At 45.8% G+C, this 27,259-nt stretch overlaps 1 protein-coding gene across 1 annotated transcript in view; it reads left to right on the top strand.

Annotated features, from left to right (window-relative positions):
• The first annotated feature begins 1,307 nt into the window (after positions 1-1,307).
• GALNT14 (polypeptide N-acetylgalactosaminyltransferase 14) overlaps positions 1,308-27,259 on the top strand; it is a 191,075-nt gene continuing 165,123 nt past the window's right edge. The window contains exon 1 of the mRNA XM_048843389.2: positions 1,308-1,547. Within this exon, the coding sequence (XP_048699346.1) occupies positions 1,422-1,547 (126 nt within the window). The 5' untranslated portion in view covers positions 1,308-1,421. The remainder of the gene's footprint in view (positions 1,548-27,259) is intronic.

Here is a 27,259-nt window from a genome sequence, read left to right as displayed (position 1 = left end):
AGGTCTAAAGCCTTCTATCTTCTCTTCCAACTCCAGCAATTAAATTATCTACCTCCATTCCCCTTGCTGTTTCAATTGGATAAATTAATTTCCATGTCCTACCTTAGGCTCGCGTATGTAATGTTAAGTGGGTGCCTCCTTTCACCATAATACCCCTTTCCATGTCACTTTGTTACATTTCTGCAAGGGGCCTTGGGTTTGTTCAGCCTGAAACATGCTCCACCAATGTGGAGTGGCCTGACCCCAGCCTACCCTGCTGGTGTCCTTCAACTGCTCACTTGCAGGTAGCAGGTTCCAGGGATGGTGGTTTAACAGCAGCAGACCTGCCCTGCCCTTATGCCGCTGAGGTTGTTAATGAGAGCTCAGTAAAAGAACCTCTGGTTCCAGCTTGCTCACTTTTATGAAACATTCTGATTCTCACAAGCGGTTGACTTTAGTGCTGTAATGTCCAAAGAAACAAGCCCTCTTCGCGCCCCCCCTCCCACTGAAATAAAGCCCCCGCCTGCTTTAAAAATCCTAAATCACCCTAGGCAGGAGGGTGGACACAGGCTATCACCCATGAACTATGAGGCTACCCGCACACAGACCACCTGATTCTCCTCTTTTTCATCACACCAGCCTCAGGCGGGAGGTAGGTCCACCGCCTTCCCTGGAGTTACCTGGGCGGAGGGAGCGGAGAACCAGGCGCACTGGAATGAGCAGAGGGACCCTGCTGGCGTGTAAATCTCCGGCCCCTGGCAAAAGCCCCCTCGCCATTGCGGGCTCCGAGCAGCGCCGAGCACAGCAGTGGCCAGGCGGCTTGGCAGGAGCCGGTCAGGTCAAGCTTGCAGGGAGAGGCTGCCTGGCTGCAGGTTGCCCCCGCCCCGCTTTGCCGGAGAGTTGAGCCTAACCTGGCGGCTCGGAAGCGCTGGAAAGTTGCAGGGCCCCTGCCCCGCAGGCCGGCTCGGAGCCTTCCCGATCTCCCCGGACCCGCCCCGCCCCAGAGCCGAGCGCTCGCCCCGAGTCCGGAGCCGCCCCGAGCTCCAGGGCCCGGCCCAGCGGCCGCAGGCTGAGCCGGTGTGATCCCGGCGGCGCTGGGGGAAGGAGCCGGGGCTGGCAGCGGCAGCGCCTCCCCCTGCTCCCGGGGCGCTGCCAGCCCGGGTGACACAGCCAGACACACACCGCCACCTTCCTGCCTCCCGGAGAGCCTGACACCGTCTGGCGCCGCAGCTCCTGCTTGGAGCCAGCCTCTCCCGCCCCGGTCCCTCCTCCTCCCCCGCCCCGCGCAGCGCCCAGCCCGGGACTCGCCGCTCTCTGTCTCCGCCCCGGCTCGGCGCAGCCCCGGCTCCAGCCGTGCCCCGCGCAGGGGAAGCAGCCCGCCGCGGGGGTACCAGCCCCTCTGCCCCGCGCCTCGCCTCGCCGCCAGGCGGGACTTTTGAGCGATGAGACGGCCGAGTCGCCGGCTGGCTTTGTCTCTCTTGGGGATCCTGGGGATCGCTGCTCTCCTCTTCTTCTTGGGGGCGAGGAGGAGGCTGGAGGTGGCAGGACCCGAAGGGCAGACGCCAAAGGTAAGGAGCACCCGCTTCTCTTCGGGGACTGGTGGCTGGGGTCCAGCCCGGATCGGCGCCAGGGGGCTTTGCAAGAGCAGTGTGGTGTGCCCAGCTGTCCCGCGGGCTGGAGCCCCTGCAAGTGGCCGCGGGGACATGCCCGGAGCACACGGGCAGCTTTGAGAACAGTCACAGGTGGGAGAACCGCTTGGTTCGGTGCCCTCGCTCCCCCTGTGCTCATGCTGTAGCCTGGCTTGGGGAACTGGATGCCAACTTCTTTGCAACAGTTTCCCAGTGAAGTCCTTTAGGCTCTTACTTCCGCAACCAAACCAGGGCATGATGCACTCAGAGCATCATCACCAGTGGCTTACATTTGTCCATTAAACCCTTGCCACCATCTCTTCCTCCCCCCCGCCCCCAAAGGGTTTTTAATGTAGGGCTGGAGGAGCGAACAGGATTGCAGGGCAGCCTAGCCATAGCCCAAAGGCAAGCAGCGTTTGCTGTGATGGGACTGGAGATTAGCTCGCTGGTTTCCTTGCAATTTGCAGGAGTTTTGCCTGAGTAAGACCTGAAGGATATGACGCGACCTGAGCATTCTGTCATTTGTGAAAGCTGAGATGAGGACCCTGTAAGAAATGTTTGGGAGGGGTGGGTGCCAGAAAGCCCCTCCCGGGTTGCTCCCTCTCCAGAGGTTTTGCAGTTGTATGAAGTACATACAGTACAGCAAGTATTTTTCCCTCTTCGCGGCTTGCTTAATTCCTTTCTGCGAGTCAGATTAGTGGCACCTATTGCTGCCTCTGATAGTTTTTAATCTGTGTATTGTCTGCTCAGGATGGACCCGATTCTCCTCTTGCTTACCCCAGCTAGCTTTACATCTGTGTAACTTCATTGCTGTCAATGGAATTACTCCTGATTTATACCAGTGTGAGTCAGATCCTGCCCCGTGTACCGACGTTCTTGCTTCAGTTCCTGTTACTGGTTGGACACCTTCTCTGAAGTTCATGCCACCTTGTCAGGTGTCTGATACCACTGTGCTCAGCCTTGTAGCCCTTACCTGTTCTGTTGGCCCTGGGAATTAAAGTATTCTCTCAGAATGCCAGCCTACGTGTCTATGAACTTTTTGACTAACCAAGATTCTCAAGTCCATGTATCATTTTTTCTGTCTGCTGTGTCATCTTCATTCCTATGCTGCTTGTTTTTATATGCTGACTGTAACTGCGCTCCCTGTTCCAAATTATGACCTCACCAGGCCTTACCACGGCTAGATAGTTTTATCATGCTCTAGTTTTCTGCTTATACGATCTGTGCCAAAAGTTTTAATGTTTCTATCCACTCCCCTTTCCCTAGATCAGTCTCAAGTTTAATATTTGCCTGTTAGAGATATATAAACTTTTCTTGTTATTTGACTTGCTGTGAGCACACTCCCTTGTATTCTAAATTTTAAATAGTAATTGAATTGAATGCTCTGGATAGCTCTGTGCTTGGTGTATAACTAAATTGGTAAGAAAATGATACATGCGGCATAGTAACGAAGACAACTTTGCACACTTGTAATGGTCATCATCACTAATGATTGGAGCTCCAGGGCTAAAAGCATGAATCTCTGTAGTGTGAAATGGAGAACTAAGGCCCCAATTCAGCAAAGCATTTTTGCATGTGCTTAAATCCACCCCTATTCAGCAAAGCCCAATGGGCCTTAAACACATTCCTGAAGTTAAGTGTGTGCTATGTGGAATACAGATGGACCACTGAATCCGGGCCAAGTCCCCTAGCTGGGTATTATAGCAGACCCGTGTCCTCTGTGGATCAGGCACAAAGGGAGACATGTAGCACACAAGGAAAGCAGTTTACACTTTCAGTTTTCATCTGTGGATTTCTAAGCACTTTATAAACAATAAGTGAATGATCCTCACAACACTTCTCTGAGGTAGGCATGACTATACCCATTTTAAAGATAGAGAAGCAGACAGAGAGAATTTAATGGACTTGTCCATCACAGTGAGTCTGTGGCAGAGCTGCAGATGCCACCAACTGGTTTAAATCACTACACTTATGTAGTTAAACAAAAAAGTTAGGGTCCTAATATGAATATAAATATTTCAATGACATTCGTTTTTGTCTCAGTGAAAGCCATTTCTGGTTGGACTTGAGCATTCCCCTTCAGTGTTCTGGGCCCAAAGAACAGTATTGTACAGTGCATGAGACAGCAACCTGCAACTTACTAGAAACAGAAACTGAAACTGACCAGTTTAGTTTCACAATCCAAACTGCATGAAATGCAAAAAGTAGGTAAGCAGCATAAACCAGGAACATTTTCAAAATTCTTTCCATTTTAATAACCTATGGTGGTACTAACAGTGGTAAATAACTGACTGTTTGAAATACATGGGACCAGATTCTGATTTTGATTATACCACTGTAAATCTGCAAAAAGAAAAGGAGTACTTGTGGCACCTTAGAGACTAATAAATTTGTTAGTCTGTAAGGTGCCACAAGTACTTCTTTTCTTTTTGCGGATACAGACTAACACGGCTGCTACTCTGAAACAGTAAATCTGGAGTGACTTGGTTGAAATCAGAGGGTTTAGGATCTGATCCAAAACCAATAAAGTTAATGGGAATCTTAAAGGGCTTTGGATCAGATTTTCACTCCGGATTTAAACCAGTGTAACTGAAAGGGGCATCTGGCCCATGATTTTTATATAAATTGTGTCTGTTTAAGATATTTCTCACAAATGACTATGTGTATGCCAAGTCTGGAACTTTAAATCCAAGTTGCTGTTTGAAAAATTCCTAAATTGGTAAAAATACGTTGGTTTTCATGTGGCAAAAGTCACTGGTTTTTTACGCTTTTTTCAAACAACAATGACTGAATGGATTTTTCAGGCTTCCCATAATCTCTCCTATCTAGGATGGAAGAATGAGTTTGTGCAATTTCAGGCCCAAAGATCATTTTTGTGGGGGAAGGTAACAAGTCACTGGAAACAGAGGTTTAGAATGAAAGTGCTCTCTTAACCATAACTATCCCTTTGAGTAAATAGGCTTGTATTGAAAATGCACTCTTCAAAACGTCAAAATAAAACCTCGCTTGTCAGCCATGATGTACTGTATTCTCCTTCAAATGAACCTTTTTACTTAAAACAGTTGCAGTAGAATTGATTCTTCATTTTACAGCCCCCTTTGAATATCCACAGAACACATACAGATTGTGTTTTCCCCTGCTCTTTGGACTGCTAACCACCTTGTTAGTGGCCTGATCCTGTTCCTATTGAATCACAGAATATCAGGGTTGGAAGGGACCTCAGGAGGTCATCTAGTCCAACCCCCTGCTCAAAGCCCCAAATCCCTAAATGGCACCCTCAAGGATTGAGCTCACAACCCTGAGTTTAGCAGGCCAAAGCTCAAACCACTGAGCTATCCCTCCCCCCTCAAAGTCAAGGGTAATTTCCTCATGGCTACAGGATCAGGCCCTAAATTTCTAAGTTACACCTGCCAAGTTGCCATAACTCCGGAAATCTGACAGCTGCAATTGCCTCTCCTTCATTTCCTCTGAATTTTCCATCAAAACAGTTGCATCCCCCTGAGATTCATACAGTACAGATTCATTTTTTAGTGCATTACATTTTTGGCTTTGGAAACTACTTTTGAGTAATATGAAATATGAGCTAGTTGTGAGGAAAGGAACATGATGTCACTTCATTTAACCCCTCTTAAGGGATCCAAATCTGGTTTCATATATGTGCATCAAAGCCAGTGAAGCAGCAATAAAGGGAGAACAGGTCCTTGGGCATAGGACAGTACAATCGTCTGGCCATGAGGTTATGTACTTTGGATATTGGCTAGCTGCTAACCCAGTAGAAAGCAATACTTTTGCAGTATGCAGATAGGTCTTCCTCACCCTCTCCAACTTCCTAGAAGGAGCTCATATTGTAATGGCGGAAACATCATATGTAAAGTAATAGGGTAAACTGGTTGTGTAACTCCTAATGGAGAAATGAGGTGTCTCCATTCATCAACCTCCATGGCAAAGCATTCCTGATCTACACTGGTGAGAAGAGCACTAGGCCTAAGGAATCTAACCCGAGTCTCCTACATAGGAGTCCAGGACATTATCACAGTGGCTATGCTTTCCCTATGCTGATATTCTATTGGCAGAATGGATAGGAGCATGCTTGTTTTATTTTACCTGATTTCACCTCCTCTTTCTTACTTTTATCTCCCTGCACCGCACTCTGTGCGGCTCCGTCTACGCTGCAGCTGGGACCAGACTTCCCAGCATGGGTAAACAGGCACGCGCTAGCTCCGATTGAGCTAGTGTGCTAAAAATAGCAGCGTAGCTGGTGAAGCATGGGCTGCAGCTCGTGCTAGTCGCCTGAGCACAAACCTGTAGAGTCCCTATGTATGTACTTGGGTGGCTAGTCTGAGCCACTGCCTTTGCTACCCCTGGCTACACTGCATATTTTTAGGGCACTATCTCAAGCAGAGCTAGCATATCTGTCTAGCCACACTGGGAAGCATGCTGCAAGCTGCAGTGTAGATGTAGCTATTACCTTATTGATCCTCTCTCTGCTTCTTTCCTAGCCTTGCCCACTTTTCTTCTAGTCACTTTCTTCCTTCCTTCCTAATTCAGAGCATCACTGGCTAATGGCTGCATCAAGTCTGCGGTTTATCACATTCAGGAGCTGCCATGGAACATTTCCTGTCCAAGGAAGGCACTGCCAGCAGTTCACTCAAGCAGGGACTTCTTGCTGAGGCCTTTATTTTAAGCAATAAGCTCATAGTAACAATGGGGCATGGAATTAAAAATGTGTCCCACTCAAAGTCATAAGAGGTGTCTCGCCTGGCTGGTTATGGAATGAAGTCCCCAGTGCATCGGCTGCTGCCGTCCAGGTTGATGCTACAGCTGCCTCTTGCATTTGCAATGGACAGTTTGAATCTTACCTGTCTGGCTGGGGAAAATGTTCTTGTGCTTCTCTTCCGTTCTTTTTGGAGTCCCATCAAGCTGTGACGAAAGGTAGGTGAGGTGAGTCCCCCTGGAATGGTGTGACTGTCTTCTCGTGTCCGCTGTCTAGCAGACACCTAATCAGGTGAGCCAGTTAGCAAGCAAGGGATTAGTAACATTAATCCTGTCTGCTGGATGGTTTACGAGGGAGCCACTGTACAGCAGCTCTGTGTTTCTGATCAGCTGAGGTTCAGTGGTTTATATTCTGTGCTTACGGAGCCTTTCATTTCAGGATCTCCAAGCACTTCACAAGCATTAATCAGTGTCAGCCAATCCCCCTTGCCCCTTCTGTTTTCCAGCGGAACAAATTGAGGCCTTCAAAGGCGCTAAGCATGTCCAGCGCCTATTGACTCAAGGGAGATAGAGTGGCTCAGAACCTTTGAAAATTAGGTCATCCATGACTTGCCTAAAACTGCCTAGTGGGTCAGTGTCAGAGCTTGGAGCAGAATCCAGGAATTCTGAGTCCCTGCCCCTGTTCTAACCACTAGACAGCACTGCCTCCCTGTGTTTTATGCAGGAGTTTTGTCTTTCTCTCATATTAAAAAAAAACCATATAGAAATTAATAATTTAGTTAGATTAAGAAATAATGAGAGGAATTGATATGCTGGATTAATTACAAGTAAATTCGCAGATTGGTTTGTCAGGAATACATGCAGTGGGCTCTGCTTAGTGGCACTGAGCTGGCAAACCCAATTCCCAATGCTTGTGCTGATGCTGGCAGTGGTCAGGCTTCCAGCTTGGTTGGCCTCTCGCTTTCAGGGGCTGGCGGGGCTTGGGAGGGCCTTAAAAGAGCAAGGAGCCCCCTGTTGCTCCCACTAGTGTATGGATGAAGCATAGCTGATGGATTGTAGAGGAGAGCAGGACCTTTATGAGTGGGGCTGAACCGTGGAGGAAGAGACATCTAGGCATCCCAGAAGACTCTCCAACTATCAAAAATATCAAGGCCCTGTTAATGTCATATTAAGAAACATGGAACTAAAAACCTCCTGGAGAAACAAATGTTATTTTCATGTTTCCAAGGAGGAGTTACAAACACTGAAGGGTATAAAAATAATTTAAACCGCAAAATATATGACATGACATATCCTGTAACTATTACTGTAGATATAGTTTGTTCAACAAAAGGGAATGGTTAATGTTAAAATGCAGTGTGTGTGTGTGTGTGTGCGGGGGGGGGGGGAGGGTGATCCTCTGAAGTTATCAGAGCTTTCTATAAGTTGCTGAGGACCCACAATTCTTTCTATAAGCAACTGGGGCGGGGGGGGGTGGGGCACTGTGCAACCTCCCACACTTCTACAAAGGTTCCGGCATCCTTGCTCTGCACCCTGCAAGGTTGGGCCCACAGTCAGAAAGGTGGTTACCAGTTCTGCAATTGGGATCTGAATATCACATTGCATTCTTTCTGCATCAGCACCAGCTGGAAGGATTCTGCATCCAGAGTTCAGCTGATAATCTTTCTTTTTTTAATTTCTCCAGGTTTTACAGCGCCAGTCTCCTGGAGGTGTTTAACATAGATTAAAACAACAATGTACACTGCCAAAATTAAGATCTTAACACATTAATTAACTGAACTGTGTATTCCAACATGAACACAAGTCTGCCAATTTAACATAATGGAGGGCTTGATCCTGTGCCCATTGACCCCAGTGGGGGATTTGGCACTGACTTTGATGGTCACAGGATGGGACCTATAATGACACTCATCAATGAATGCCCTCCCTGAAATGTCCAGGAGTAAAGGCAGGCTTTGCAGCATGTCTAGAACACTAACAAACTGGTGATGCGTGAGCCAGAATCAAATCTAGGTTTTCAGAGTAGCAGCTGTGTTAGTCTGTATTCGCAAAAAGAAAAGGAGTACTTGTGGCACCTTAGAGACTAACCAATTTATTTGAGCATAAACTTTCGTGAGCTACAGCTCACTTCATCGGATGCATTCAGTGGAAAATACAATGGGGAGATTTATATACATAGAGAACATGAAACAATGAGTGTTACCATACACACTGTAACCAGAGTGATCACTTAAGGTGAGCTATTACCAGCAGGAGAGCGGGGGAGGGGGATGAAGAGTGGGGGGGACGACCTTTTGTAGTGATAATCAAGGTGAGCCATTTCCAGCAGTTGACAAGAACGTCTGAGGAACAGTGGAGGGGGGAGGGGGGAAATAAACATGGCGAAATAGTTTTACTTTGTGTAGTGACCCATCCACTCCGTCTCTATTCAAGCCTAAGTTAATTGTATCCAGTTTGCAAATTAATTCCAATTCAGCAGTCTCTCGGAGTCTGTTTTTGAAGTTTTTTTGTTGAAGAATTGCAACTTTTAGGCCAGTCCTTGCTTACAGACAGCCCCCCAACTTGAAGCAAATCCTTACCAACAACCACACACCACACCACAGAACCACTAACCCAGGAACCTATCCTTGCAACAAAGCCCGTTGCCAACTGTGTCCACATATCTATTCAGGGGACACCATCATAGGGCCTGATCACATCAGCCACACTATCAGAGGCTCGTTCACCTGCACATCTACCAATGTGATATATGCCATCATGTGCCAGCAATGCCCCTCTGCCATGTACATTGGTCAAACTGGACAGTCTCTACGTAAAAGAATAAATGGACACAAATCAGACGTCAAGAATTATAACATTCAAAAACCAGTGGGAGAACACTTCAATCTCTCTGGTCACTCAATTACAGACCTAAAAGTTGCAATTCTTCAACAAAAAAACTTCAAAAACAGACTCCAACGAGAGACTGCTGAATTGGAATTAATTTGCAAACTGGATACAATTAACTTAGGCTTGAATAGAGACTGGGAGTGGATGGGTCATTACACAAAGTTAAACTATTTCGCCATGTTTATTCCCCCCCTCCACCTCCCACTGTTCCTCAGACGTTCTTGTCAACTGCTGGAAATGGCTCACCTTGATTATCACTACAAAAGGTTTCACCCCCCCTTCCCCGCTCTCCTGCTGGTAATAGCTCACCTTACCTGCTCACTCTCCTTACAGTGTGTATGGTAACACCCATTGTTTCATGTTCTCTATATATATAAATCTCCCCACTGTATTTTCCACGGAATGCATCTGATGAAGTGAGCTGTAGCTCACGAAAGCTTATGCTCAAATAAATTTGTTAGAATCAAATCTAGTTTGCTCTCCCATACCTGTATTTCAACTGCATGTCTAACAGTGATAAAAAACAACACTCTCATTTTTGTGTTTGTGTGACTCAGATGAGCCAGGGAGCAGACCTGCTGAATAAGAAGGAGCTGTTTTCTCAGTCACTTTCCTAACTGTAGCTAAGCTTTGAAAATAGTTTTCTTCCACAGTATCCATCCGGGTTGCTAACAGTTGCGTCTTTGTTGAACATTGAGCGGGACACAAAGTTCTGTCAGAATTTAGCAATCCAATTGGTCAGGCAAAACTCAGCTGACTATAATAATAATAAAACTGTCATAGACAAATGGTGTCAGGCTTATATTATCTGTGTTGTTTAATTAATCTATTGACTGCGCATGAGTGGCCTCTCTGAGATATCTGAAAAACAATAGGCAGTAAATGAAACCCTTGTTAATTTTTCACTGGTAATTACAATGAATGAATTTGCCCCCCTTACATTCCATTACAGCTTCATGGTGCTGCTGTGAGTGATAGGGGCATAAATATTGATTGAACAAGGCCTGTTTACTTTATGAAATGATGAGCATCAGGCATCCAGGAACCTTCCAGTGTTTTGTGCTTGTAAAAAAAGAAAAATTTTAAAAAGGGCAAAAAATTGCTGGCTGTTTACTTAGAAGAAGCCCAATAAAGCTTGGATGCAGAAAAAACCTTTTGTTTGACATTTTAGAGGAAGGAGGAGAAAATTTTCTTTTTTCTCTGAAAGAATGTACAAAGATTTTGAGAAGTACCCAACGCTGCCAAGAAAATTCAAAGCCATTCACTCTTGGACTGAGATTGGAAGGCCCAGTGAGTCTCAAAGACAGGCCTACAGAGCTGCCAGCGAACACCTCCATGCAGTCACCCAGCAGTGGCTGTAACTAAGTAGTTACTAAGTAGTGAGACTTGTGTCTCACTACCCATTAGCTGCTGTGGGAAGTCCCACCTCAAGGGGTCTGACAGGCAGCAGCCTCATGGCTCCTGATTGGCTCCCTGCCCTCTACAAACCTAAGGGTCGTTCCAAGAAGTGTCCAGGCAACAGTGTGGATCTGCTGTAACTACCATGACCATTCTTGATCATCAGTTCCTGGCTTTGATCTCAGCTCAGTTTGGACCTTGCCTCCAGCCCCGGACCCTGAAACCTGACTCAGACTCTGATCCTTGCTATTGACCCTGGCCTGGAACTTGACTGCAAGCTCCCCTGCTACTCTCAGCCTTAGGTTTGACCCTGCTCTGACTCTTGGTCCTGACTGCCCTTGGCAGGACCCTGGTAGAAATACTCTGAAGATACGGTTCTGAAGATCATTATGAAGAAGGCCGTTGAACAATTTAAAAGAATTTCTATATATTCAGTGTCAGGAGGGTTAGATTTACGTCATTCTCTCCCCTCCCCCCCCCCCATGTTGTTTTTTATCTTTATTCCTTCGGGGCTGGCTCAGGCTAGCTTGTGATTGTCTGACCTTCTGGGTTAATCCTGTCAGAATTCCTAAACTAAGTAGCTCTGAACTAGAGCAGTATGTGGATGGGAGACCTGCATGAAACACCTGGATCGGCAGTGGCCAGTCTGAGGGCCAAATGTTCTTTCAGAAAGGTCAGGCGGTTACAATCAGCACTGTGGGGCAGAGTGTCTGGCCTGTTCTGCTCTCTTTGTGCTACTTTGCCAGAACTCTGATATTTTAGGGGTTGCTGTAACCTGTGCCAGCTGGCAACAGTCCATTAGGGGTCATATGCCAGCTGAGGATAGTGCTAATGCAACATGCTCCTGCCTCTCCACCTCTGCACGAGGGGCTCTGGAGAGAGAGAGACAGAGAGACAGAGAGGTGTAGGTGCTGGCTCTGTGCCTGCTAAGGACTCCCCAGTGCTGGGAGAAACCCCGGGAGTGGAGTTGCAGGTGGTTTCTGGTTCCTTTTGCCTATCTAGTGTAGGTTCTCAGCTTCTCCTTTTCTAGGGTACCCTGAGTGGCTGTGCTGGGGAGAGGACCTTTGTCAAGCACTTCCCTAAGCTGTAGCAGAGCCAGGAGAGCTCCTATTCTCATCTTCCATATTCCAGCAGCTGATTGTGCACCAAGAGCTACTCTTCTCCTTCCCTGGCCATGCAGAAGGGGGCCAGCAGGGGGGCTGGTGAGCAGCTGCAGCTGGGGCTGGACAGCTGGCGTTGGAAGCACTCCTAGCTTGGCTATTACTAGGGCAGCAGTGGAAGCTGTGGGAGGTAGCTAGGGAGGCAGGGCCCTCTACTTCCTCCTCAGAGGGATACAGACACGTCAGCTAAAAAGTCACAGGGTGAAGCTCAGGGAACACACATTTGGTTCATAATCAAATACAGATTTTCGTCTTAACACAGTTGGCCCTGGATGTCCCTGATTCAGAGCCATGACGGACACAGTGAGTACCACTGACCTAGATGCTGTGGGAAGTACTGGTGACAGTTTAGTAGGAGGCATTGTCCTCTTTGATTCAGTGCTGAGCCTTGTATCTCACCCGAATATTTGGGGGTGCTGTACTGCAAGATCTCCTGGCACCTTTGTAATCCTGGTATCCTGGCAAAACTCTGAGAACTGCATCCCACCTACCTAAACTTCCCCCTAAAGTTCCAGGTGGAAACAGTACTTTCCATTTCTAGCACGGCAATGCAGTGGGCAGCTAAACAGCTGCTCTGTTCCATCTGAGAGGTGGCAGGAGAAGTGACTGTTCGTTTTTTTCCAAAGACCTTAGGGCCAGATTTTCAAGTGCTCAGTGCGCACAACTGGGGCTCAGCTCTCACTTAGGCCCCAAATCTGTCTAAAGCGCTACCCACTCAGCAGCTCCCATTGTGACCCTTATAACCTGATTGCCCTAGGAGCTCTGAAGAACCCAGCCCGTTGAGTGAGCTCTTCTGAAAATCTGCCCCCAAATTGCTCTCAGATTATAAACTCTTTGGGACAGCGACTGTATCTGTCTGCATAGCTGAAGGGTGCCTAGCACACTTTGGGTGCTACACAATATACAGTAAATTACATATATAATGTATATGCTGCAGTTTGGTGCAGTGGCTTCATGCCTTTCATAAGCATCATCTTTGTGGGAAGATCTTCATACCAGTTTTCATTTCAAAGAGAGTGAGGGTGATCACTGTTTTCCTCCCCTACCACAGTAATTTGTCACAGGAATAAGATCTTTTGCAGAAAGTATAAGGTATAGTCTATTGAACCATTTAAAAAAACTCTCAGTGCTTTATAATGATATTTACGGGCCAATGCCCAGGTAAATATGTATAAAGCACAGGTAAGTATACAAATTTTAGGTTTAATACTTGGAGCAGTGTTCTGCATAACACCACCATACAGCGAAGTATATACAATGTATTTGGTACATTGTTATTCTATCCTGATAAGTCTGAGTAGCTGAGTAGAGGTTTTATACAAAGGTGTACTTGGTGCAGCCCTGTTGTTCTTTGGGAAGGACGCACGTTGTTTACTCAGGATATAAATAAGGGAATGACAACTTTTTCCAGATATAGGACAGCTGTTTGGAAGGAGCTGCCTGGGCAGCTTTCATGACCAAAGAACCACAAAGATTGGCAGAAGGCACCGGCAGTAATGAGTGTTGGATTTCAGCTCCGGAGCTAAGAGCCCTGCTTTCATCTAGCACCAAGGCCTTTGAGCAGCCCCATTACAGTCAGTCCCTTTTAGTCATTCAGGGGCTGAGCCTGGCCCACTGAAGTCAGTGGGAGTTTTGACAGTGACTTCAGTGGCAGCAGGATCAGCCCCTAGAAGTGGTGCTACCTCTCAGCTCGATGTCATAATCCCGGGGGTGGGGGTGCAGTATTTTGCACATGACTGAACAAGCTCTTTTAAAAACACCATCCCTGTGAGCACACATGTTGCTTTATATGCAAGCTCTGCAGATGGTATTAGGGTTGGCAACGCACACGCCCCTGGAGGATGCCAATTTGGTACTTTTGTTAGCTCGAGTCTCTGTGCTGATGGAAAAGAAAATATGGGAGAAATAATAAAAAATGCACAAGCAATGTGCTGCAGCTGTGCAAGAGAAATGTAGTTAGAGCCATTTCCCTTCCACGAGGACAGCCCAGCATTTGGTGCAATAAAACCAATCACGGGGATGTATCTGCGGGGAAAGCAAAACTGGGATCTGCTAAAGAGAGACACTTTGCATGAAAGGGTAATTACGTGTCAGATAACAACAAAGGGTGCAGTGGATTGACTATTAAATGGAATAGTACAAGCACAAAATATCTACCATTAACTGTGTGCCTCTTGGAGGCTTCCTCCTGTTTAAAGAAGGGGAAGGGGTGAAAACAAATCTACCAGGCTGTCATCTGGTTATCACCCCACTTTCCCATGCAATGAAAAGAGCCATTCCCCCCCTCCCCTCACAATAAAGTGCTCACATTTTGCCAGCAACACTTAGCACATTTGCTTACTAAGCTGCAATTAAATTGATTTTTCTCTCCCTCTTCCCCTTCTTGGTTCCAAAGCCGCTGCGGGAGTCAATGTGACAGGAAGATCAGCTGGGAAAGAGCCCTTGGACCAGATCCTCAGCTGGTGTAAATTGGCCTTGTTCCATTGCCTTTAGTGGAGCTGTGCTGAATTCCATCGGTTGTGAATCTGTCCCCTTATTAATATATAAAGGGACTTATACGGTCTCTTCTGCACAGCATCATCAAAGTGCATGTGCGGTGATGCCACTAAACTGCCTTTGCTATGGGAGATGAATGGGATGTAGCTGAGAATGTTTTACAGCTGACTTATGTCCAGTTCCATTGGTTAAGGATGGAGACGGCAGCCGTCTCCCTCCCAATGGGATGCGTGTGATTGCTGATTGCCTGTCTGTTTACATGTATTTTGCTGTGTTCCAGGCACTTATCATTAGATTCGAAGCACATGCACAAGTCAGTATTTAAAAAACGTCTCTCAGAGCAATCCAAAGCTGAATCAGTGACCTTCCTGCAGTACGGGCCTGCTTGCCTGTTTAGCCCCTCCCCTTGGGCTGGACCTGATCCTGTCAGCCTTGCTCATGTGAGTAATTCTTACTCACAGGAATACTCCTATTGATTTCTATAGGACTGTGCATGTGTGTAAAGCCTACTCACATAAGCAAAGCTTGCAGTGCCGGGTCCCTTAAGCCTGGCTGAAGGGATCTGACAACATGCCTTGAAAGCCAGCTCAAGTGCTGTTTGGTTGGGTGGTAGCTGAATGCTCCTCATTGAGTCTCCTACCTTGCTTGAGCATCCAGGCTCATAATGCCTGCTGGGTTAAAACACAAGAAGAAAAGCAGGTCTCTAAGATATGCACGTCCCAAGCTATGATATAGGGCTTCCTAGATCACACGTGCCATCTTGAGTTGCACCCAGTAACTACCTAGAAGCCAGTGGAGCCTCTTCATCTCAGGGTAATATGCTCCTTGCAGAAGTGTGGCTAAGTAACCAGGCAGTCTCATTCTATATTGCTGTTTCCAAGTGGCCTGAAGATGCAGCCTTAGACAGAGTGTGATACAGTGAGCCGGTCTAGAGGAAACAAGTGCACAAGTCACTCTGCTGAGGTCTCCCATCTGAGAAAATGGATTCCATTATCCTTGCTATAAGCAGATGTGGGTTGGGAATTACTCTTGACCACTGCTGTGATCTGAATAGCCAGAAGCAACCAAGGATCAGACATGACCCCCAGCTGTGAATGTAAGTCACAAGAGGTGGGCGAGTCCCTTCAAGGTGGGATGCAGAACAGATACTACATCCATTATCATTAGCTGTTGAGGAACATTTCAGGTCCCAGCTCTTCGTAATGATTTATTTCTCCCTGTCTTCTGGCCTTTCCAAACTCGGCTACTTAGTTTGACTTTTTTTTTTTCATGGCTTGCCTAATGAGCTCCCTTGTGGGTCGTGGGTAGAACTTGAAACCAGGACCTTCAACACCAAAGCACAGATCTCTATCACTTAAATGAAAGTAATTACTCCATTAGCTAGTAGCAATTGTGGGCTGCTATATACTACTAGGTCAGCCACTAGGAGAGGATACAATGCTCGCTCTGCCAGCAGTACACTTTCAGCTTTAGCATACTATTCTGAAACAATAAGTGAAGCTGACCAATCTAGTGGAAGGGCAGAATGTAAACAAAGGATAACTTTTTTCAGGACAAATAATCCAAGGTGGTGGCATTAACAACATACAGTAGGTTTTCTGATTCTTGGACCAAGCTGTGATCTGGGTGGCATATCTCACACAAGCTCTCTTAATCATCTGCTATTTTTGTGAATTGTTGTCCATGAGGCTGCTTAAAAAGTTGAAATTCCAACTGACATCATTACGTTCCAGAGTCAATAGGCCACTGAGCTTAGTGGGACTGTTTGCTCTTCCCAGAATGGCTGTGGCAGGGTATGTCTCCACAGCAATGGGGAGATATGATAGCAGCACATGTAGACAGACCTGAGAGAGCTTTGCTCTTGCTAGCTTGACTCACAGTAGCTAGCCACCTGAGTACAAGCTGCCTGGGTCTGTACTCTGGCAGCTCGCTTGTGTCTGCACTGACATTGTAATTTGAGCTAGCTAGATCAGGGCTGGTTTGGTCATGTCTACGCATGCTCCAATCACACCTCCTGATTGTAATGTAGACAGACCCTTTTAAGACTGTCTGTCTCCAGACTAATGAAGACAGCCCTGCACTGGGTCCGTATCTGGACGCATTAGACCACGGGAGATAGACCTTCATGTCAGCTGGTCGGCTGGGGATAACAGACTACTGCAGTGGGGCAGCTACGTCCTTAGGCAGCTGATTCAATTGAAGGCAATGAAAGACTGTGCCACTAATGGCCAAGTCTATACGTGTGGCTCCTGGAGCTCCATTTGTCTGTGTGTCCAGGCTCCAGAATGGATTCATTCAGCTCTCTTCTTTGTTTTCACATGGTATGTGCTGAGCGTACGTGCTGGGAGCAGGGCTCGATCATCGTTAACATCTGAATTCAGAAAATGAGCGGTGATGACAGTTTCATCAGGCATCCACTGGTTTATTTATCAAGGCACTATTTGTAATACTAATCATTTGCCTTTCATCCAAATATATCAAAGCTCCTTATAAACTTTAATTAACCCTTACGGCATCCTCAAGAGGAAGGCAAATACAGTGTTCTGTGCTTTTCACTGTTAACTTTTAGTTCAGGAATTAATGGGTTGACTTGCCGCAGAGTGCATGAATATGATCTAAGTTGGGGCCATGTATATGCTGGATCTGAGCCCAGTGCTGAGAGAATTGGGCCCCTCAAAGTTTGAGTTACTGTGTTGGAAGCAAAAATGATCTTTGGAACAGCAAAAATTGGTGACACATTAGCTGTAACAATGTGTTTGTCTGCAGCTGTCTCTAAGTAGACAGAGATAGTTGTTTAGGGCAGCAGCTTGGAGGATGCTTCAAAGCAGAGAGCTATCTGGAATCTGGTTAGCCTGCTGTTTTGATCAGTCACTCGTTGGACTCTGTTTTTGTTGTTTTATCACAGTGAAGCGTTTTGTTGAGGAAATCCAAGGGGCTGCTTGTGATTCACAAATATACAACCTCATTGTCATGATATCAGCCCATTTTACAGCTGGGCAAACTGAGGTATAGAAAGGTTCGATTACTTGTGCCACCTTACTTTCTGAGTCAGGAGCAGAAGCTGGAGTAGAACCCAGCACTCCTGACTGTGTGCTTAGCCGTACATTCTGACCACTAGAACCCACCCTTTCCCCTTCCTTCAGCATATAGGTTGAAGATGGCAATAATTTACCATAAACAAGGTTGAGCTCCAAACCGAATACTATTTGGGGGAGCAAGTGAGCTAATCAGTGCATCTCATTTTTAAAAAGAACTGCAGCAACAGCAGGAAATACAGTGTCAGAAGAAACAAAATTGGTTCATTTGAAGATCAGGCCAAAAGAAAAGGAAAAGATTGTATTGTTGTTATTATTATTATTTACTATTTCAAGTGGAACTGAGGCTTTTACTTGTCGGTTTTATAGTCCGAGATGCTGATAATAAAATTATTAGAAAATGATGTGAGGAGAAAGGGGCTTGTGCACTGCAAAAACAAATGAGCTCTGAAATCACCTTCTAGCCTCCAACTATTGTTTCCAGAGCCAAGGCAGTTGAGAGAGATTCTTTCTTTTCTTTTAAAGCCATGAAAGGAGTAAGTCCAAAGGCTCCAATTTGGCCCAAGCAGGAGGGGGAAAGCTGCTTTGTCGTGACTTCCTGAATAGCTTTGTCTGCACTTAGACACACACCATTTCCTTTTCAAGGCCCAGTGCCAGCATCAGACAATTACCAACACACCTCATAACACAGTATAGAGATGCGCGGCTGGCAGATAAGACGAAAAGATGTTTGATGGTCGTGGTGCATAGTGGCAGTTACAGCCTCTTCACACTGCAGGGGTTTGTAGAAGTGTCGTTTTTATGTGTGCGCATTTCGTTTTTGCTTAATTATAATTGGGCACAATTGAGCAAAATCAGGGTGAGAACAGAATTTTAGATTACGATGGGCTCATTTGAACTCCTTGAGCCAAATTCCGCTCTCAAGGAAATCTGGAGAGATTCTGCTGACTTCAATGGAGTGCTTTTAGATTTACACGGGTGTCACTGAGAAAAGAATGGGGCCCCTTTTTGTGGCCTTGTCATTTTCTCATCCCATTCTCTTCTAAGCTGTGTCTGTACCAGGAATGACTGGTTGTTTTTGTAAAATCCCCACTGCTGCTGTCACTGGTTGGGAACCCGAGGCCAGATGAATCTCTGATGGCGTCCAGCTTTTTTACTACCATATTAATTCAGCCACTTGGGAATATTTTCCTATGCAGTCAGAACATAGCCTATAGTTTGTAAATTGCTTTGGGATCTTATAGGAGGAAGGTGCTGTATAAACCATAAGTTCATTTAAAATATGATTATATGCAATGCGAGCTATCAAATGGGGCCTTTCTTTTCCCAGGGACAGACCGAGGGAAGCTTTTTCCAATGAGCATCATCTTTTTGGAGTTTCAGCCATTCAATTCTAAGCTTCCACTGAGCAGTGAAAAGCAAAATGTCCTTGTCCTTTCCTTTCAAGAAAACAGACATTGCAATTCCAGATGGAAAACCAGGCCTGCTCCTTCCTGAGGATGACTGCAAAGCTATAGTTCCCCGTACTTCCAGCTTCTAAAACTTGGGAAAATGTACTGGTCACACTTCATTCGTATGCTACTTAGTTTTTGGTGATGCAGCAGCTTTTGAAGAATTTATATTTGGATCTGCCACTTAAGTTCCCAAGGGTGATATTTATGTGTGTGTGTGTGTGTGTGTGTGATGTCATGAGATGCGCTGTCCACCCCACACAAGACCTGAAGTGGTTAAGGTAGCTAGGCAGGCCAATGAAGTGCCCAGGCTGCACCTGGAGGAGGAGCCAGGGAGCGGGGATTAATCAGAGAGGAGGCTCAGCTGGACAGGAACAGGCGGGGCCTGTATAAAGCCCAGTATCTGAGGACAGCTGGGAGCTGCAGGGAAGCAGAGTGTAGCCATTCCCTGGGTGAAGGGCACACTTGGGACTATACAGTATAGTCTACGTTCTCCCCCTGGAAGGAGGGAGAGCCAGAAGGTAAAGTAAGGCTCAGGGGAAAGGGCAGCAAGGTTCAGGAAGGTACAGACCTTAGCTGCTGACTAGAAGGCCCCTGATCTAGAACCCAAAGTAGAGGGTGGGTCTGAGTTCCTCTACTGGCCACTGGGGAAGTGGCATAGGCTGGAGAGTGGACTGCTTGGAACAGTTTGCCCTGAAATCCCTGGAAGGGCAGGACCCTAGTGAGGTGGCCAGAGGGCCAAGTCACCAAGGGGAAGATGCAGCTCCTGGAGTGAGAGTGGCCATAGGGTGAGAGAGGATGATGGGTGGAGAGACCACCAGAGGAGGGTGCAGCACCTGAAAGGAGCTAATCCCCAGAGCAACCACGAGGAGGTGCCCCTGGTGAGTGCACCCTGTGACATGGTGCTAAGGCACTGTAGCCCCTTATGCTTTGGCCGTTGACAGCTGCAGTTTGAAACCCAGAGTTCAAGTTTGGTCAGTGACCTAAATTTAGGCTCTGCATGTGTTGAGATTTTCGTGATTCCGCATACTGGCTAAGGAACGCAGAGTATTCTCTCAGCTGAGTGGACAATGCTGAGATCCAAGAGAGCTGCCTGACTGGGTGTTTTGGCGCTGAAGCCAGAGAACCAAAGGAGTTGGTCATTTTGCAGGAGCATGCATTTGCGTGGGAGTAGAGTGGCAGTGGTGGTGTTTTAATGCAGTGCAGCCTGCGGGGAGGAGAAGGGGAAACCAGCCTGAAACACAAATTAACCAGCCATCTGATTTCCTGTGGCTAAAATCAAAATTAATGAATGATATTTTAACTCTTATTCTTACTTGGAAATGCATACCTAGGTTGCACAAGGCACGTTCCTACCCTCAGTCGCGTGAAATGGTTCGTAAAATGCTGTCATAATCTGCAGAAGGATCATCTGGTTTAGATTTGTTTAAAGTATTAGGCCTTGTCTACACTGGGGATTTATCCCAATTTCAACTGTTAGTAGCAAGACACCAGTGTAGCTGTGCTGGAGCAAACCCCTAGTACAGACAATATAAACTGCTATGAATTGTGACTTGTGCTGTGCAGTTTGCTACGACTTGAAACTGCTTTGCTCCCCCCGCTCCATAGATGATGTTTGTGGGGGGAATCTCACAAAGATTTTGTGTCTGACTCTTCCTGTGGCTTTTCTGCAGGGAATGAAGGTATGATCCAGGTCTTTGATATAGAGGCATTGATAGCCACTCCATAGTTAAACTGAACGGAAATCTACCAAAAGTCAGAGGATGACTGAACTAGCCATGTCATTTGTTGTGTAGTAACTGAGATATTTTATTACACATACACAAAGCTACATTAAAAGAACATTATTAAGGTTGCAAAGTCAAGCACTCAGAAATAGGAAATGCCAGAATTAAGGTTCCCTGTGCAACCTAATTCAGCCCCCTTGTGTGTGTGCGTTATAACAGTCTTTAATTACATGATCACATACTATTTTTCCACTAGACTCCTGTGTCATTTAATGCACGAGATGGATGGCAGTCATAGAATGAGTAGCTATTTAATGTTTTCTTTTATCCCCATTGTTTAATGTGTGGTCCCAGGCCTTATTTACTGTACGCTATTTAAACCCTGCTTTGTAGATGGAATTATTAATTTCCTTGTAGGCTTTTCTGTGGTGCTAAACTATAAAAAGTTCCTACAGAGCATGTGAGAACTGAGATTTTTTTTCAAAGGCTTGTAACTTGGCCAAATTTGTGCAGATTTTCACAAGACCAGCATAAGGCATATCCCTGACACACAGATCAGCCTGCTGCCAAATTTCAAGCCCCTGCTAGAGCGGCTCAAACAAAAGATCACCACAGCATCGGCAAAACAATGTTATTTCTCCCTGGCCTTGTTCTTGGAAACTGCTGAACTGTGTTGGCTGAAATGTCCCCCCAAAATTCTGCCTGAGGCAGACACTCAGCCTGGGACATTTCAGCCCAATAGTTAAAATTTGGCAAAATTGTTAAAGCATCTGACAACAAGATCCTATAATGGGAAGTATTGGGCAACGTTAATAGACAGTGCCCAAATCCCTGCCTTTCGTAATGCATGTACACATTAAGGAATTCCGTAACAAGGATCTCCATGATACATCCAATGACTCCAAGAAACAAGGAACTTTCAATTTGGCTTTTCCGACCAGATGCCACGCTGCTCTGTAGAAGCAAAGGGTAAAAATTATTAGCACTCAAGAGTGCTGCTTTTTGAAAGATGAAATTTAATCCATATACCTGAATAATCAGAACTGGTGTTATGGCACATGGAGAAATCCTGTTTTCCAGACCTCATCAGACTCTCATTCCATCAGGGTTGGTATCGTACCTGCCTGCCATGACCAAATCCCAATGCTGCAATGAAACATTGCACTTAATTGAAAAATTCCTGCTGAGATAAAAAAAATCTATCAATATCACTGGGCCTAATTCACCACTGGAACTGCGTCATCATAAAAAGGAGTAACCCTAGTGGTAAATCAAGCCTTTTGACTCTGCTCCATGACCTCCTTCTGCAGCAGTGAAATCCACAACTTGGTTATATGCTGCTTAAAGAAGTAAAATGTATTTACTACTTGTTGTAAATCTAGGCCTTGTTTACACACAATCTTGTACCAGTTTAACGAAAGGTGTGATCTTGAACTAATTTAGTTAAACTGGTGCTGAACTCTGCATTAGACACTCTTCTTTCAGTTTGAGTGGTATCTGTGGATTTAGCCTTCACACAAACTGGAACCGAAATAACAGCAAAAGGTGTTCATTAAGCCTGATTTGTATTTCCATACAATTCTGTTTGGACACTTATTTCATATTGAGTGTCCTAATTCAATCTAATTTACTACTCATTTAAGTGAAATCAAAATAGGACTCTTTTAATTGGGGAAACAATATCTACACGTGGCTTTTGCTTGGCAATTACTACAGGTGTGAATTAAAACCCATATAGATATTTCAGTACCAGTTAATGTATACACAAGTCCTAAGCTGATTCTTCACTGATTTAGGCATAGTCTCAACCTAAAACCTCAGGTTGACCTAGCTATATCACTCAGGTCTATGAAAAATGTAATGTCCTGTGTGATGTAGTCAGTCAACCTAACCTCTATTCTAGATACAGCTGGGCTGACAGAAAACTTCTATCAACCTAATGACTGCCTCTTGGAAAGTGATGGAGAAATTTCTTCCATTGCTGGAGTAAGTGTCTACAGCGCTACAGCTGTAGACGTACCCTTAAACTAAACCAAAATAAGCCTTTCTTAAACTAAAATAAGAGTGTCTACACAGGGTTTTGTACTAATCTAATTAAATTGGTTTTAAACCAATTTAAGTTAAACCTGTGCAACTTTCTTGCATGGAGAAGCCTCACTTGCTATAAATACCACTGACTTTATATTATGCACATTCTGGGATAGCTTAAAAGAATGGACTGCTCAGATATGGGCAGTATGGATCTTCAGTGGGACTTAAACATATGCTTAAGTGCTTTGCTGAAGAGAATAGACTTATGCATGTGTTCAAAGTTAAGCAATTGCTTAAGTGCTTTGCTGAATCAGGGCCTAATATGGTGTCTGTAAGAAACTAGTAAGAATGGTGTTTATCACAGTTGTCAGGTCACTTACTTTTTCTGCAAATGAGGCTGATTTCTTCTGCAAAATTTAAAAGCTGGCATCTCAGTTTAATGCCAGCAGTAGCTTTGCCTGGCAAGGTTCCTACTTAGGAGCCACAATGTGATTACAAGGGCAATTAAGAGCTCCTAATATTCATGCTGTTTGAGAGACTATTTACTCCTGCAGGGTCTGCTGCTGTCTGCAATAGCGTTAAATTGATGATTAAGTCACAAATACTACATTGAAATAACATGCAAAGCCCCACTGGCTGGGAGATGGAGAGGTAAAATTAAAGCTCTGCCCAATGCCCACCACATTTTATTGGGGGCTTTGGCCACCTAAGTGAGGGTAAGGGGGTTTCAAAAGACAAATTGGAAAGAGTTCAGAGGAAAGCAATAAAAACAACAAGGGATTTAGGGGGAAAAAGGGCCTTTGAGGAGAGGTTAAGAGAAGTGGGCATGCTTAGTGTAAGGGAAAGAACCCCAAGGGCAGTTAAGGTGACAGTCTATGAATATGAAAAGTGACGTTACTGTATCTAGAGTACAAGGACCAATTATTTTCATTAGTCAGCAAGGAGAGGACAAGAAGTCATGGGCTTAAGCTGCAGCAGGGAGAATTCAGACTGACTCCAAAGGACGTGGCAACAGAACAAGTTGTCAGGGGAAGCTGCCTTGTCACTAGAGATGCTCGTGGTCAGACCTGGAACCCATCTACTGGTCACACCCAGAGCCCATATGGGTCTGCTCAAGCCTGTCAGATGATATATGCAGTGGGGAAACACCAGAATTAACACTATTGATGGTGACCAGTGAGTTAACAATTATGATAATACAGTTTGTCATTGTTGGGTGGTTTTTTTTTTTTATAAGCACAAATCCCCATTAGAATCAACAGTGCAGGGGCAACATAAGCTAAAAGCAGTAAATGCTTATTCTTGTTTCTGAAGTCAGCATGTGTGACCCTGAATACTTCTGGGGAGCAAGCTTGCTGAGTAAGAAGGGGCCATTTTTACATAGTCACATTACATGGCACAACTATACTTCAACAATGGTATCACCAAGGGGTATGGATGTGATGGCTAGGGCTGGACCTGGTCCCTGTTCACATATCAGGGTTGTAACCACAGTAGATCTTCACTGGGTTCCCTGGGTCTTAAGGCGGGAAATGCTCCCAAGTGTTACTGCTTTGCGTGGTGCACAGGCTGCATAGAGTCATAGATTTGAGAGTTAAGAAAGATTGATCTGGTCATCCAAGCCATCCCTCCTAGCCCATGGAGGACTGTCCCTAGAGTATACTCTCCACTCTACATCTAACTGAGTCAAGAGTTGAGGTTCCCATCACTTCCCTTATGGGGACACTCAGCAATCTAACAGATCTTACTGTGGGGGAGTTTGTCCCTAATACCCAGCTTGTGTCCCTATACATAAGGCCTAAAATGTGTCAAGCTCTCTACAGAACCTATGGGAAAATTGCCCCTTCATTTGCTCAGTTTTGCCCCATTACTTCTAGTTACACCTCTGTGTATCAGGCTAAACCATGTTCTCCATTCCTTCATACTGGGTGGTGGCTTCCACTGTCACTGAACATCACTTGCTTCTGGCCAGCAGGAATGGCTTGCTGCAGAGGAGTTGACTTGATGTTGCTCTAGATTTTATATTTTTTAAAAAAAGGGGGGTGGGGGTAGGAATCTCAGATGGGATGAACTACCTCATCCAGCTGACCGCTTCAGTTTAGCTCTGCCATCCCAGAATGTAGTAATTTAAGTTGGGGATTTTCAAAGGCAGCTAAGTGAGTTAGGCACCTAAATCCTGTTGAATTTCAGTGAGACTTGGACACCTAACTTCATTAGGCTCCTTTGGGTGGCGGGGAAGAGAACCCAAACCCAGCAACCTTAATTCCTAGATCTGAGTGAATGTCGGCAGGTTTCCTAGTGATGGTGACTACCTGAGATGACCAGGTGAGGTGGGCTGGGGACAGCCAGCGTATCCCTCTGCAGCGTCTCTTTCTTTCCACTCTTTCTGAGCTGTTACACTCAGGCCAGGAGAACCTTCTCAAACCAGGGTTTTAAACACTGTTTATATTCGTCTAAGGGATCTGAGGGAGAGAATTCCAATGAGGGGAACGGTAATGAACTTGTCAGCTAATCATTGCCCTGTCAGTTTCAGTTAGAAAGAACACCCAGGTGGGAGTAGTGGGAGAGTCATAAAGTTAGGTTGCAGCAGGAGGCCCTTCTCAAGGTTCAGTGAATTTCAGTTGATCTTGAGCAAGTCGTTCTGTCACACTGCTCACAGGGATATTGAGGCTGGATCTCTTTGGCATTAAAAGTACACCAAGTTCATCAGCATACTAGGAATCTCTCTGCTGACAAGTCAAAAACCCAAACAACTCCAACAACTCTGTCACCTGATCAGCCTCATTCTTGGAGGGATATCAGTGCTCATCTGTCGGGGTGGGAAGCTGTCCAGCCAGGGCTAAAGAAGGGGAGGTGAAAACCATCTACAACCACTAGAAAGAGGCAAACATCAAGGAGGGAGAGGAATTACTTAGGGTGACCCAAAGGGTCTATGCTCCTTGAATAATGGGATAAAATTGAGCACAGGAAACTGTAAGATGAATATCTCAGTGGGGTAGATGGTGACTTGGGTTATGCATCTGTGCAAGGGAATAAGACGCTCCCCACCCACAAACCTCTATAAGGGCTACCTGGATGTTGGCACACAGGAGTAAGCAGGGTTAGGTGCCTATTTACTCACTCCCTAGAGCAGGTAGGGGTGGAGCAGGTCGGGAACAAGTGCTTCCACGGCTACCCCCTCACAGGTCTGCACAGCTGACTCAGCAGACAGCGGGTAGTAACTTAATGCTGGTATAGGCTGTCCCATGGAGTGAGAGGGAAGCAGGGGAGTAATCTTAATTCAGGGCAACTGCTGCAATTGTGCAGCTTATGCACCACCCCTTGTTCAGAAGGCACCATTTATCCCACTGGGAGTTACTGGGTGGTGGGACTAGTGTCCCAAGGGAAGTGGCAGAAGCTCCTCATTTGAGTCACTAGACATTCGATTAGACAAAGCATTGGAAGGAACAATTGGGGGAGACTAGGTGGGCTAGGCATGCTTAACCTTTAGAATGTAATAAAAGGTGATGCTTTCTGTAGTTGTCTTGAGCCATCCAATTGAATTTTATCACTTGGATATAATTTTCTATAAATCCTGTGGGGAAGGTAACATTTTCTGTGAAATGCTATAGGACTGTTTTCCATAAAGGAAGAAAGTTAAACAGAGATCCTCAGTTGCTTTCTGCTTCGTTAGAAAGGCAGGAAGGGACAGGTGGGTGGAATTAGTGCTTTCTCAAGAGAGAAGGGTAAAATCAGGGCATGGTGTTGGGGTACTGGTAGGCACTGAAGGAGTTAACGTTGGCAGAGCTCTTGCTAACCTGGGAAGTGGTGCTGCTGACTGCCATCAATAAAGCACTTCTCTGTTGTAACCACACGGGCCTCTACCAGCCCAGCCACCGCTGGGTTTGCAAAACCAAAACCAGAGGCTGGCTCAGATCCAGAAGCTTCTTTTCTCCCCCCCAGGAGGTTGGCTGTCAGGCTCAGGTTCTGGCCCATACCCATGTTTTCCATAAGAGGGAGACAATCAGCCCCTGGGGCTAGACATCTGGCAGGGGAGTCAAGAGAGTGGAGCTCTGTGCCATTGACTAGCCACGTGACTTCTGGCAAGTCACCTCACTTCTCCATACCTCAGTTTCCTCATTGGCAAGATGTGGGGGGTGGTGCAAAGCATTTACACCATTTGTGTGCTGCTTTGGGACTTATGGATAGAAAGCACTTTAAGAAGTTCTCAGTATTGTCATCACCACAAACAGTGGAGAGTGTGCGTATGAAATATAGCTATCACAGACTATTTGAAAACCCAGCAGTTGACATGTGCTCCTTTTTAATTGTCCTGATTTAATCAGACTGATCAAATGCCACAAGAAATCCACCCCTACTGCAGTGGCTGCCTGGCATGATATCTGTCCTCCTGACCCCTGGCGTTATTACTGTCAGTTCCCTTATCTCTTCCAGCAGGCCTGGTTCTTTATTCCAATGTATTCCCTACACAAAAGCTTAAATTGATTTATTTTTTCCCCGAATCCTTTAGTTTCTGGCTTTAAAAAGGAAGGGGACGGGGGGAACTAACAAAAAAGCACTCCAGCTCATGTTGCCTTCTGACAAGATGTCCCTGTGTATTAGATGCCACATGTCACAGGAGCCTTAATCCAGTGTACCAAAAAAAAAAACCAAAAAACCTTGCAATAAAGTAATCCTCTCTGAACTGCTGCTGCTTTTTGCCAATGGGATGTGGGGCTGATGCTTTCTGATGGGTTTGTCTCTTCTTTTTAG

The sequence above is a fragment of the Caretta caretta genome, chromosome 3, assembly GCF_965140235.1.
Source record: "Caretta caretta isolate rCarCar2 chromosome 3, rCarCar1.hap1, whole genome shotgun sequence".
NCBI classification, from domain to species: Eukaryota; Metazoa; Chordata; order Testudines; family Cheloniidae; genus Caretta; species Caretta caretta.
This window is presented reverse-complemented; position numbering and strand designations above follow the sequence as displayed.